The sequence below is a fragment of the Gopherus evgoodei genome, chromosome 3 (assembly GCF_007399415.2).
Source record: "Gopherus evgoodei ecotype Sinaloan lineage chromosome 3, rGopEvg1_v1.p, whole genome shotgun sequence".
NCBI lineage: Eukaryota > Metazoa > Chordata > Testudines > Testudinidae > Gopherus > Gopherus evgoodei.
Window position 1 is genome coordinate 55,381,294 of NC_044324.1, and position 13,880 is coordinate 55,395,173.

General features: G+C 40.6%; 1 protein-coding gene across 10 annotated transcripts in view; it reads left to right on the forward strand.

The window, feature by feature from the left end:
• Positions 1–13,880, forward strand: part of MLIP (muscular LMNA interacting protein) — a 138,344-nt gene that overhangs the window by 114,246 nt on the left and 10,218 nt on the right. For all 10 annotated transcript variants that reach the window (XR_003999508.1, XR_003999507.1, XR_003999506.1 and 7 more), the window contains one exon: positions 11,722–11,847. Coding sequence is in view for 7 of the 10 variants with exons in the window: in XM_030555623.1 (XP_030411483.1) it covers positions 11,722–11,847 (126 nt within the window). In the remaining 3 variants the exon portion in view is untranslated. The remainder of the gene's footprint in view (positions 1–11,721; positions 11,848–13,880) is intronic.

The window sequence follows — 13,880 nt, forward strand, 5'->3', positions numbered from 1 at the left end:
CTGGGTGGCACTTCAGATCAGCTGTATGTGCCAAACAATGGAAAATTCCTTAAAATTGTGGAGCTGATGGCTGAGTTTGATGCTGTACTCCAGGAGCATCTATGAAGAGTCACCACCCACGAAATGTGCACACACCACTACCTTGGAAAAACAATTCAAAATGAGATCATACAGTTACTGGCAATAAAAGTTAAACAGAAGATTGTGGCAGATCTGAAGACAGCAAGATATTACTCTGTTATTTTGGACTGCACACCTGACAGCAGCCATACAGAACAAATGACTTTAATGGTGCATTTTGTAACAACAACAGAACCTAGTGAAAATGTCCCTGCAATGATGACTGTCAGAGAGCATTTTCTAGAATGTATTGACATTGATGATACTACAGGAACTGGTATGACAAATGTGCTTCTTAAAAAGCTGGAAGATACAGGAATTGTGATAGCTGACATGAGAGGTCAGGGCTATGATAATGGTGCCAACATGAGAGGAAAGAACAGAGTAGTGCAGACATGGATCCAAGAGCTAAACCCTTGAGCTTTTTTTGTCCCATGCAGTTCTTATTCATTGAACTTGGCGGTCAGTGATGCAGCATCAGCTTCTGGTGAGGCTGCTGAATTTTTTAATGTAATTCAAAGCATCTATTTATTTTTCTCTGCATCAACTCATCAATAGCAAATTTTGAAGCAACATCTGTGAATATGCTCTCTGACACTGAATCCACTGAGTGCCACATGATGGGAAAGTCGAATGGAGGTGCTAAAGCCTATCAAACACCAAACTGGGAAAATAGATGATGCGATAGTTGCCATTTTGGAGGATAATGCTATGACAGGAACTGTTCATGGGAAAACAGTGGGAAAGGGAAATGGAATCACCAGAAACGTACATAACTTCAAATTTCTGTGTGGCTTAGTGTTGTAGCAAGAGACTCCAAGGTGTTGACCTCGATATATCTGGAGCAATGGAACAACTGGACAAAGCAAAGTCATACCTACAGTCTTACCAGTCAGATGAGGGATTTCAAAACGTTTTGAAGAGTGCACAGAAGTTGGCAGAGGAACTTCACACTGAAGCTATTTTCCCACTCATTCAAGAATACAAGAGTCACCAAAGAAGAAGACATTTTGATTTCGAGGCATGGGTTAATCCTGTAAGAGACCCCAAACAACAATTCAAAGTTGAATTCTTTAACCAGGTCTAGATTGTGCAATACAGTCAGTTGAAGAACATTTCATGCAGCTCAAGGAACACAGCAGTAAATCTGGGGGGTCATATGATATGCCAAAACTCCTCACTATACCTGAAGAAGAACTGCACCAGCAATGCAGGGCACTAGAGACAGTGTTGACACATGATGACATGCACAATATTGATGCAAGTGATTTAGGTGATGAACTGAAAGCCCTTTCAAGATACATTTCTGCAGGATCAACTCCAAAGGCTGTTCTGGAATATACGTGCATAAATAAGATGACCACCCTCTTTCCAAATGTTTTTGTTGCTCTGCACATACTTCTAACACTTCCTGTAACAGTTGCCAGTTGAGAATGCAGCTTCTCCAAGCTGAAGTTAATAAAAACACATTTACGTTCCACAATGACACAGGACAGGAGAGGCTGGTCGGCCTTGCAACCATCTCAATAGAACATGAGCTGGCCCAGACTGTTGGACATTCAAGAAGCAGTTCAAATCTTTGCAACCAGGAAGGCATGGAAAGTACCACTTTGATTATTCAAACAGATAAAAATGCCAGTGTTTACTATGCAGACAAGAAAAGTTACATTTGCTGTTCAGGCATTTGAAAGTTAAGTGTTACTTAAAATTTTTGAACAAGGCATTTTAAGTTATTATTTCTCCTTTATTGGGTTAGGTAGCAGAGCAGAACCATGAGAGGAGTAGAACAGGAAGAAGGCAGAATTGAGACCCTTCAAAGTTTTGGCCCAAGTGAGAGTCGTGGGGGCGTCATTTGAGCTCCCCGCCTCAGGTGCCAAAATGTTGTGGGCCGGCCCTGCCCCCAGACCTCATTTCCTTGGCTTTTTCATCTTTCTGCAGCTCCTTATCCCCAAACAGCATTTTCAGTAGCCACCAGTGCCTGGAACAGACAAATTTCTCATCTTGCCTATGCTCAGAAAGACTGCCTGAACCTTTAGCTGTATGTATAACTTTATAGAGCCCCATTTACTGTATGGTGGGATAATGTGATCTAGTGTGGTTATTTAAACAATGTAACATCTGTAAAATGAGGATAATGATTCTGCCCTCCATTGTAAAGTGCTTTGAGATTTATTGGTGAAAAGAACTATATCAGAGCTAGGTATTATTGTTTATTAATAATAATAGAAAAAGCAAGAGGTGAATATGTGCCTGCATCCACTCCTTTTAGAGTACATCAGTCACGTATAATGCCTGTCCATTACTGTAACCTTTGCAATTTTGGGTTGGTGGTGTTGTGACTCAGCCCTGCATGGCAAAGGAAAATCTCAGCTTGCTTATGGGCACTCTGCCTATTGTCAGTTGTGCTGTCTGCTAGCAAAGGAAGAGCTCAGGCTTCTGTTTTTGAACCAATGATTTTGTTAGAACTTGGTAGGTAGCTAATGATATATTTCAAATTCTGATTGCTGGTTGATGTGTGTCAGACTGTTGGCAATGTATGACTCATCTCACTGTGGGCACTTGACATCAATGTTCTTTAGAAAATACAGCCCTAAATGCATTTTCTGCAATGTGTTTTTGAAGGCAATGCTTCATCTGTAAAGACAGCTTATTCTTGACAATTTCAGGTAGCTCAATACATTTTTAATTACATAGTTGTATAAGAGCATTAGGAGGCGAAGGGTACTTCTGTCAGTACAGTAATTTGATAATAACTATGCCATTCCAATCCTGTATTTTAATTTATTTTTTATATATAACTTTTTGTTGGAAAGTAGAGAAAAACACTCCTTGGCAATCTTCCACAGCCATTTTGAGTGGGGAGAAAACCATGGAGTGCTGAATTCCCTCTTGACTCTCCAGAAAGAATGGACATTTACTCCCAAGCATAAACTAACTAATCAGCTAAATAGGCATTGGATCAGGCACTAACTTGTTAAATTCCATAATCAAAACATCTTATTTGAAACGCAATTTGACTGTTCATCACTCTTCCAGTAAAACTAATGTCACCTGAAATTCTTTTTTTTTATAGTCCATCTTAACTGAAACAAGAGATGGATCTGAAAGGGGTATGAAGCTAGGAGTGGGGTAGACATGAGTAGTATTAGTTCAAGACCATCCATAACTTAAATTTATATCCCTAAAATCAATCTCAAAAACCACATTTAATTTCAAAATGCTTCTTTATTTTAAACACTTCAGTCATATTACTTTTTGATGGAAGATGTTTTAGATTAAATCAGTTCAGTTTTGTCAAGCTCTGTTCATATGTGAAATCTCTGGATTTTATTAATCAGCTTTGTGGCCCTTCCTTCTACTTTCTCTAACTTAGTTGTATCTTTTTTTTTCAAATTAGTAGCCTACCAATCATTTATAATGTTCTTTATAAAGTGATACTTTAGAAAGTACTACTTCACACGATGTCCAGTCAACCTGGGGAACTAGTTGTCAGTACTTTCCCCAGGAATTTAAATTAGAGGTGGTGTTTGAATTTGGAGGGGTGGGGGCAGGGGAGAATAAACTGGTGACTAAACGGGCAACACTGTGGTAACTAATTGACTACTGGGGGTGGGGGGGAGGGTATGGGAGGTATAGAAGAGTTCACGGTTCATCATACCTATGCTCAAAAAGATAGCCTGAACCTTTAGGTGTTTGAATAACTTTATAGTGTCCCATTTACTGTATGGTGAGCTAATATGATCTAGTGAGGTTATTTTAACAATGTAGCATCTGTAAAATGTAGGGAAATGTTGTGAAGGCCAAAAGCATAAATGGGTTAAAAAAAGAATTAGATAAATTCATGAATAAATCCATCAATGACTATTAGCCAAGACAGTCAGGGATAAAATCCCATGCTCCATGTGTCCCTAAGCCTCTGACTGTCAAAAGCTGGGACTGGATGACAGAGGTGGGTCACTCAATAATTGCCCTGTTCTGTTCATTCCCTCTGAAGCATCTGGTGCCAACCATTGTTGTAAAATAATATACTGTGTTAGATGGACCATTGGTCTGAACCAGTTTGGCCATTTTTATGTTCTTATGATAGCACAATGTCCTTAAGCATATACCTTGTAGGCCTCTTGCGCAAATCAGCTGTACTGCATTTGCACAGGCTGCTAGCCAGGACATAAGGTATTGAGAGCCATAGCTCCACCTACTTCTTGCTCCCATTTTGGTAAGTTATTCTCATGTAGAGCTGGATGAATTTTTTTATTTAAGCAGTACATTCTCCAAAAAATGCAGTTTTAGGGGAACCAAAACTATGAATTTGGAGCATAATTTTGGCTGGATAAAAAATTAGTTGTTTTTTTTTATGTTGAAAAGATTTGGTTCAACATTTTCAAAGTGAATTGTTTTGACATTTTGTTTTGAATTATCATATCATGGCAACACTTAGCTTCCAAACGAGCCATTTTATCTGAAATGTTGTTTGGTTTTGGTATGCCATTTGATACATTTTGTTCAAGCTGAATGACATTTTTTTTTAGTTTTTTTGTTTCAGCAAGAAATTTTGAAAAAAAAATCAGTTTTGATTTGAAATGAACTATTTTGTTTTTTATTGTTTTGGTTTGGCGACCAAACCAAAAAAATCAATTCTTTACTTAGTTCTGCTCCCATGGGCTGTACCTATGACAGAGGCGGTGCGTTAGAAGCATGGAATATTTAAAGACTATTATGTTGAGATGTGACAGATGCTGTGGATATATGAATTATGTAAAGACTATATTGTATCAACCTTCTAAATCTTATATATGGTTTTGCTGCAGGAACTATAGTCACTGGGGTGGGGGTAAATAATGAAAATTCCTAATGCTGAAACAATGCAAGTAACTAGCCTTTTGAAGTGTGGACTGTCTGGGGAAATAACATATATTGGTTTGACGTTATTCAAGGGGCCTAGCAGACAAAGAATGTGAAACTGTGTAAAGTGATTGCCCTGAACTGAAAAAGAACTTGCTCAGACCCAGTCCAAGAACTGATCTGAGACAGTGACCATAAGAGACTAGCTCTACAGACATGGCCCAAAGTATTTTAGTCCTGCCAGAGTCTTCATATGGCAGATGGGTGACCACCTGGTAATCTAGATCTAGTTTACTGTTTTTATTATATGTTTTCTTGGTAATATTTTTGTTCTTAATAAATAAAACTTTGCTTTTAGACAGCAGGCTGGTCCCTGGTCAATGCTGTCATTGCCCTGAAAGAACAGAATTGCAGGTGCTGAGCTAAAGTCAGATCTACTGAGATAATCACAGTGAATTACAGGAGTCTGCAGTCTAAAGTCCCTGGTCTAGAGGGAAGGGATCAGAGGTTCCTACCCCCAGAAAGGTGATGGTTAGAGGCCAGAGATCTAAGTGGGATGCCCTCAAGGAGGCCACTAAGGGGTCAGAGATGCAGTTACCTTGGGAACTGATAGAACCAATGAAGCAACTCAGTAGCAGCCTTGTAGTTATTTATGCAGAATGTGCCAAATGTTCCTTACTCTCTACCATGTGGCCATGTTAGAGAGGCCTAATGCCTAGTTATTTAAGAGTTTGTCTCAGCATAGAGCCTTACAGAGCTCCAGTTCTCATAGTTTCCATCAAAAATACACATTTACCTCTACTTTTGTTTTCTGCCTACAGATCAGTTCTTTGTCTGTCTTAACAAATTATTCCTTAGTTCATGCTTAGAGTTTATACAACAACCTGTCATGTTGAACTCTATAACAAGAATTCTGAAAATCTAGCTATTAAATTTACAATGTGCCACTATCTAGACCAGTAGTTTTTAAAATTAAAAAGTAAATAGATTTATCTGACATGATATATATTTTGCAAATCCATGATAACTCACAACTATTAAATTGTACCTGTCCAAATGTGTCTGTAAGGATATATATCAAAATCTTTTACTAATACAGATGCTAGATTTATAGGTTCGACATTTCCAACTTTATTTCTCGAGCCTCTCTTTTTAAATAATAGAACCAATTTCACTATTTTTCAGTCACCGGGTACTTTTCCATACCACATAAAATAATCGTCTTATCCAAATACTTGTTTTTCCCATGGCTTTGGTAATTGACAGATGTATAAAGTTGTGGTTAAGGGACTTGCATGGGACTTAAGCGATGGCTTAAATTGATATCCTAGCTACATACATCTTGGGAAAGCATTCAGACTCTCTGTGATGCCTCAGTTCCCTATCTGACAAATGGATCTCTGGTCTCCCACCCTTTGTCTGGCTTGTCTATTTAGATTGTATGGTATTCAGGACAGAATGTCCCTTAAATTTCTGATCAAAAGGTGGGGGAGCAGATGACATGAAAAACACGAATATTCACATAACATTACATCAAAAATATTTAAAAATGTTTTGTATTACAATATAGACACTAAAAGATATGAATAAAATAAAGCAAACACATTGTAAGCAAACATTAAACATAGACCAGTAAAGCACCATCATCACCAAGTTCATGCAAAATATTATTATCACCCCAAGTCAAATGAAAAGTGTCCAGATTACAAGTCAAGTTATGAAAGATGTAATCAGTTGTTCTGTTCTGGTGAGATTTCAAAATGGCTAGTTTTGCCTAACCAAAATGTTTGCCAGTCAGGAAACTGTCTGAATGTGACCCCTATATCTCATGCTGAGAACAAACAGGGGGTTGGAGAAAACCAATCCCAAACTGCTGAAAAGCTGCTGCAAAAATAACCCAAAAGAGGAATCAAATGTGGGCAATGTAGGAAAAAATTAAACACTGTGTTTGAAGCCAAACAGAAGGGGCCTTTTGCAGACACCATAGGAGTAATATGGTGTACAAAATGATTGGTTGCTATGATGCTATGCTGGACCTTCCACTGTAAGTATCCAATAGCAGGAACAGCAAAGCAGGGTACAGTCAGTGGTAATTATTTAAAAAAAAAAATTATATACCATTGAATCTAGTCCAAAAGGCCCAGGGGAGGGTGCAGAGACACAGTCCGATGCTGTAAGATTAAGGCCATAAGATTTTGGCAATCAAAACCTGTCCCTGAAAAGAGAATCCAGGAAGGAGCCAGGCCATTTCTGCAGGTGGCCTTGCACCTTCTCCTCAGCCCCCTCCCAGTTCCTTAGCATATAGCATTCACATCCAACAAAGACTGCAACACCTTAATTTCAGAGGTGCCCCATTGGAATTGCTGGGGCCACAAAGGGGGACTGCTACGCTGCCAAGGACCCAGTAAGATCGAATTGCTCTGAGCCCTGTTTATGCAAGTAGAAGGTGCTTGTACATACGCTTGTAAACAAGTGCAAAATGCCTGCGTGTCATGGTGATAAAAACTGAGATATCATCAGCTTAGGCTGACAGACAAACTGGGAAAGCATCCTGCACCCCGGCATGGAAAGGCCTGTCAGACAGCTTCTGCAGAGGTGCAGGAATGGCTCCAAACTAAGAGCATACAGTATCCCAGACAGAGGACACCCCTGATGAATGCCTCTGTGAACTAGAAAGCAGTGTCTAAGACCCCCATTTAATCTTAAAAACACTAAAAACTTTATGGTACAATAAAGAAACATATGAAGAGAACACTAGCCCAATCTCAAAAGCTTCTAATGTTTTAAAAAGCTAACTATGGTTAACTAAAGCTTTCTTCTGGTCCATTGAAATAAGCCCCACATCTAAACTACGTTTACTCACATTAAAAATATAATGAATTAAAAACAAATGATCCAAAATACAGTGTTTAGGAATACAATATGTTTGGTCAGCATGTATCAGAGTCCAGACAGTCCTACAGTCAGTTGGCTAAGGCCCTGGATAAAATCTTATAATCAGAACAGAGAAAAGAAATAAGTGTCCAGTTCCATAAGTCAAAGTCAGAAAGGTCCCCTTTTTTGTGCAGCAGGTTGATCACTACCCTGTGGCAACTGAGGGGCAGTGCTATCTCCTGGGCACACTCCAGCACTACTGGAAAAAAGTCAGGGCCAATAAAATGCCAGAAATGCTTGTAAAATTAAGATGGCAGCCAATTGATGCCTGCAGCCTTGGCTCTAGGGAGCGGCTGGACTGCACCAACGAGCTCCTGTAGCCACAGCGAGATGTCCAGGCACTGCTTTTCCTCACCAGTCAGATGGGGCAACCCCTAGTACAGCTCTGCCATTGCCAGGACATCACAGGCTTCAGGCGAGTACAGAGTACTGTAAAAAGCAAAAGCTGCTTTCCAGATCTCAGCTGTCAGATGACTATTTGGCAGCCAGAGGCAAAAATCCTGCCCATGGTTTGTAGACTTTTTCTCTAACCTGAAAAAGAACCTAGAAGGGAGCATCATTTTCATGGAACTGAGTAAAACGGACTTTAGCCAGGGTTCCTTGCTCCTTCCAAGCTCCTCAGGAGCTGGTACTTCTCAGTTAAGGTTTGGGGAATCTGCACTGGGTTTCCCATATCAACATCCCCAAAAAGGCGCAAGATGTATCATGAGTGCCCTGGAATGAGACAAGGACCACAGGGCAGGCTGGATATACTGCTGGCAGAACATTTGGATCTGGACCTTTCCAACATTCCACTACTGTTTCAAGGAGTCAGACAGAGGCTTGTGCTGCTGCCAATGCTTCCAAAACACAGCAAATAACTGGGTGAAATCCAGGTCCTGTAACAATTTGGTATTAAAGCACCAGTGGGAAGCACAGGCAGGATGAGGGAGAGAAATACTGAGAGGCATCATGATGACCAGACAAGTGAGTGGGAGACATGGAAGACTGAACAACCATATTCATGCTGGCCTTCATGGTATAAAAGTGATCCAGTCTAGCCCCTAGCAGCACCATGGAGACTAGAAGGAGATAGTCAAGCAGCAGAGCAACAATGGAAAGTGGGATGGAAAGCATTTTGAACAAAACAAGCCATGGGTAGACTGATATATCTTGAACAATCCCTGCATGCTTCCTCACCTTTCTCAATAACTTCTTAAAATGGGAGTGTGGCCTATCATCAACCAGGGTATCTCTCAAAACCAGAGCAGCTGAGTGAACAAAGTGTGGTAAATCAGGGAAATAGGCCTCAACCTCAACTCCCTGCTTCCCTTTGGTGCTATCCAAAACATCACTAATCTCCTCCACACAGGGCCCACCTTTCATATCTAGCTGATGGACTGGAAAATCAGGAACCAATAAGGAGTCACAGAGACCATCATCATCCTCTATAGCTTCCTCAGACTCCACCAGCTCAGAAGAACATTGAGCTGTCATTGCAATACTCTCATCATTTATGAAGGAGAAAGAGTCAGTGTGGGCAGCTGGTATATCTATTTTCCCAAGAGGGGTAGGCTGCCCCACCCCAGGCTGGACCCAGCATCATCACTGCAGCATGCAGGATTGGGGGCTTGAGGACTCACCATACCCCGGGAAGACAGTAGCGCACTGGGAGCTCCAGGCACGGAGCTACCACCAAACACAATGTTATCCTCCTTCTCAGGGCACACTGCTCCATCCTCAGCCACTACCAGCAGCTCAGGGACCTCCAAAGCCTTAGCCCTTTTAAACACAGTCCCACATAAATCCATCTCATCCGTCTGTTCTTCACCCCCATCTCTAGAACCTCTCTACTTGCTCCGCAGGGAGGTGCTGCACAACTTCCAGGACTTGCTTCTGGACAAGCACAGGTTATGGAGTCACAACAGAGGGTTCTTCTGAGTCAGGGGGGTCTGCTCTCTGGACAGCAGCAGACCCCACATGGCAAGGGAGGGGGAGATAGAATCTGGCAGTGCAGATGCAGGCAGTCCCTTGGAGTCCCAGCCCTCTCCCCACTATCCTGGGGTCCCACATTCTTACCAGTGACCCCCAAGCCACCAATGTGTGGGCAGGAACGCCTCAAATGACAGGAAACATGTAATGTTTTTAGAGGTAGCAAACACTGTATAATCCACCCCATCCATGTGGTGCTTTAAAAAGAGGTTCAGGGTCTGTTCAGGGTTATTTAACATCATAAAATACCTCACATCTGGGTTATTCCAGGCTAGCGGAATCATCCCACCAGCAGAAACTACCCTATGGATTTGCTCATTCAAGAGGCAGATTTTAAATGAGCACAGCCAATAACCTTACCTACACTCAGCAACATGTCCTCCACAGTGCAGGAGGCAGCAGGCACACACCAAACCCCATGCTTGCAGATCAAACCATTAAATCCATCTGAAGTGGACTCTATGGAGAAAACCTCCTCATCCCCAAGGAAAAAGGGGAAGGAACCAATAACACCTCTAAAAGAAAGGACACAGCAAGTAACAAAAGAAAAAAACAAACATAGACTAACAGAAACCCAGCTTGTGCACACAGCACCCAACAAACAGCCTCACTTGAGGCAGGGGATAGAGAAGGAAGAGACAGACAGATTCCACAATAGCCTACAATAGGTAACTCCTCTGGAATGTGGCCAACCCAGGTTTAAAGCCTTGCTCTGAATCAGAGAGATCAGGGACTTAAACCTGGGTCCCCTACATCCAGGGTGAATGCTCTTCATGGAGAGAATGAATCTTTTTCTCCCAACTGCTGACATAGAACAAATTTTGAAAATTTTCACAAACTGGAATTATTGTTTTTCAGTCAGCTGTACTTTGTAGACAGGAGCGGCTCTAGACATTTCGCTCCCACAAGCACGGCGGCATGCCGCGGGGGGTGCTCTGCAGATCGCCAGTCCCGCGGCTCCGGTGGACCTCCCGCACGTGCAGGATCAGCGAACCCTCAGCAGGCACGCCTGCGGGGAGGTTCACCGAAGCCACGGGACCAGCGGACCCTCCACAGGCATGCTGCCCAAGCGCCTGCTGGGTCCTGGAGCCGCCCCTGTTTGTAGAGTTAACAATTATTCTTTTCCATTCATTTCTTCCTTTATTGCTCTCCAGTGACTGAAGGATGAATAAGTTGAGATGTTAGTCCTGTAAAGTCCAATAGCATTTGTGCAAATGGTTGTTTGCTGCCGCTGTTCATAGTGTGTTTCAAGTTCTTGGCTAGTATGCTGGGAAAGCTCAGATGATATTTGGCCAGAGTTTAAGTCTGGCCTTTCTAAAAAGTGCTTTCTTACCACGCATTGGTGAAAGTTATTAGCTAATATACTTGCATCATCTGTTACCCTTTTTTATTGTGTGGATTTTCTTTTCATTTTGCGGTGTCTTTTTGAAAAGTTCATGCTGGAATTTGCTGTCTGTAAACAGATGTGGTTATACATAATCCATGACTTGATGAAGTTATTAGGATTCAGTTGAGCAGCTAGCAAGAGGTGACAGAAACAATAGTTTGATAGGCAGGCTAGTTTCTATCCTTTGGGTTGATAACAAATAGATCTTAATTAAGAGCTTCCTGTGACTGCAAAATCACAACTGGTGTCACCTTTCTCCATATTCTGAAACAAAAACAGGCCAGTCAATGAGGAATTGAATGATTTTAGTCCTTATGTATTTTTTAAATATCATCTTTTGAAATATGGTAACTTCAATAAAACTGGAATTAGAATGTCCAAAAATAAATATCATTTTCTATAATATGTTACTATTTCAGGTTTTTAAATTTCTATTATTTTTTTCCCTGTGCTTGCTATGGATCTAGACAAAGCCTGGTGTTATTCGTCCAGGGCCGGTGAAAACAAAAATCTTATTAAAAACGGAGGAGCCCAATCAACCAAACCCGTTCAAAAAATACCTTGAAGAAACCAGAGATCCAGATATTGAGCAGGTGAGTGCTTTATTTAAACATCACCCCCATCCTCCTGAATTTGTAGTGGTTGTCAGTTTCCTAAGAAGCTGATGAAGTTGAATCTTGGATTCTTGTTTATTTATGTGTGTATATATATATATTAAATAGCAGCAATATAGACACCACCTTCCCATTTTATATTTAAATACTTTACTATTAAAATTTTATCAGCCCAGATGATGTTCCATTTCATATTATCCAGTGGCTTAGCTCCTTCTCTCTGGCTTTTAAAAGAAGGGAAAATAGCCTGTACATGAATATCCAGCCTGTATATTAATGAATTATGATCATAGTCATTTTGTAACATCTGTATGTAATTTTTTAAGACATGGACTCATTAGGACTAGAAGGCTTTGTAACCTTATACAGAACCATCTACTGGCAAGTTATTGTGACCTGATACAAAGCGTAACATAAACAAGAACTGCATGACTAGCTAACCAGCCCCTATTTTTGATAATTTGTGACCCATCTCAATTCAAAATCAAACTTTGCTTCCAGTATCAAACATGCCACTTTGTGTAATGCCTTTAAGAACATCTTGTAGGGTCATTAAGAGCACCTTGTAGTGATAATACAGTATTTTTCATTGCTGAGCTATTTACTGAGTTGAGTCGGCCACTATCTCAAAGCAACTATATATGTGCGAATCTATCAATCTATATAGGTAAATATGTGTTTGTATGTATTACTTTGAATTAAAACCTTTACCACAATATGTAATTAAATTCCTGGAAAAGCTTCCAATTAACTTACACAGTATGCTGTGAATCATCCATCTGGTAGGTTGTAGAGGATCACAATGCTGAGCAGTTCTCTTGCCAGACGAAATGTGAACAAGGCACCTTTATAATTAAATTCTCCCTAGCTGTGGGGCCTTCTAATCACATTTTAATCACTTTAGCAACAAAAAAGTAATAATTAAAAAGCTTTGTTGTTAAAAACACTTCGAATTTTATTTTAACTATGTCCCTCCCCACAATTCTCATTTGGACTAGGTTGGCTCCATTGACTTTCCCAATAGAGTTGCACTGGTGTAAATCAGAGCTAAGTCTGGCCTATTGTCTGTAATATACCAATGGGATCCAACATCCTCTACATGTGTTATCATAAATGCATCTTTATAAAATGTAGGGTTTATCTCTAGAGCTGTTTGACCATGGGAAATAACTCTTGGAACTTGAATCAACAATATGATGCTGTTGCAAAAAAAAGCAAATGTAGTTTTGCATTGCTTTAACAGAGGCATAGCATGCAAGTCACAGCAACGATAGTACTGCAGTAGTCAGCGCTGCTTACAACTCAGTGGACTACTGTGTCCAATTTTGGTCACCACTATATAGAAAGGATGTAAAGAAACTGGAAAGGATCCAGAAGCAAGCAACAAAGATGATCAAATGAATGAAATGCAAGCCATATGAGAAAACGCTGAAGAAACTGGTTATGTTTAGTATGGAAAAAAGGAGATTAAGGGGGGACATGATAGCGGTCTTCAAATACTTGAAAGACTGCCATAAAAAAGATGGAGAAAAATTGTTCTCATTTGCCCCAGAGGGCAGGACAGGAGGCAATAGGTTCAAACTACAGCATAGCAGATTTAAATTAAATTTCAGGAAAAACTTCCTAAGAACAGTAGGACAATAGAGCAGACTGCCCAGGGAAGTTTGGATAGCCATTCATCCTGGATGGTTTAGACACAACAAATCCTGCCTCTTGACAGAGGGTTAGACTAGATGACCCTTGCAGTCCTTTCTAAGCCCATGTTTCTATGATTCTAGATCTGAGTAAGAAATGGTTTTCCTTATCTACAAACATTTTTGAAATTTTAAATTTTTTTCCTGTTCCACAACAGGATGAAATTGAGTCCTTTGAAAAAGTTTAATAGAAAATGGGAGAAAGTGGGAGAGGCAGACCCACCCTAGAATAGTCAGGTGGTTAGCGATTCACATGGGATGTGGGAGATCCAGTTTCAAATTGCTGTTTAACCACACACAAGGTTAATGCCCTAATCA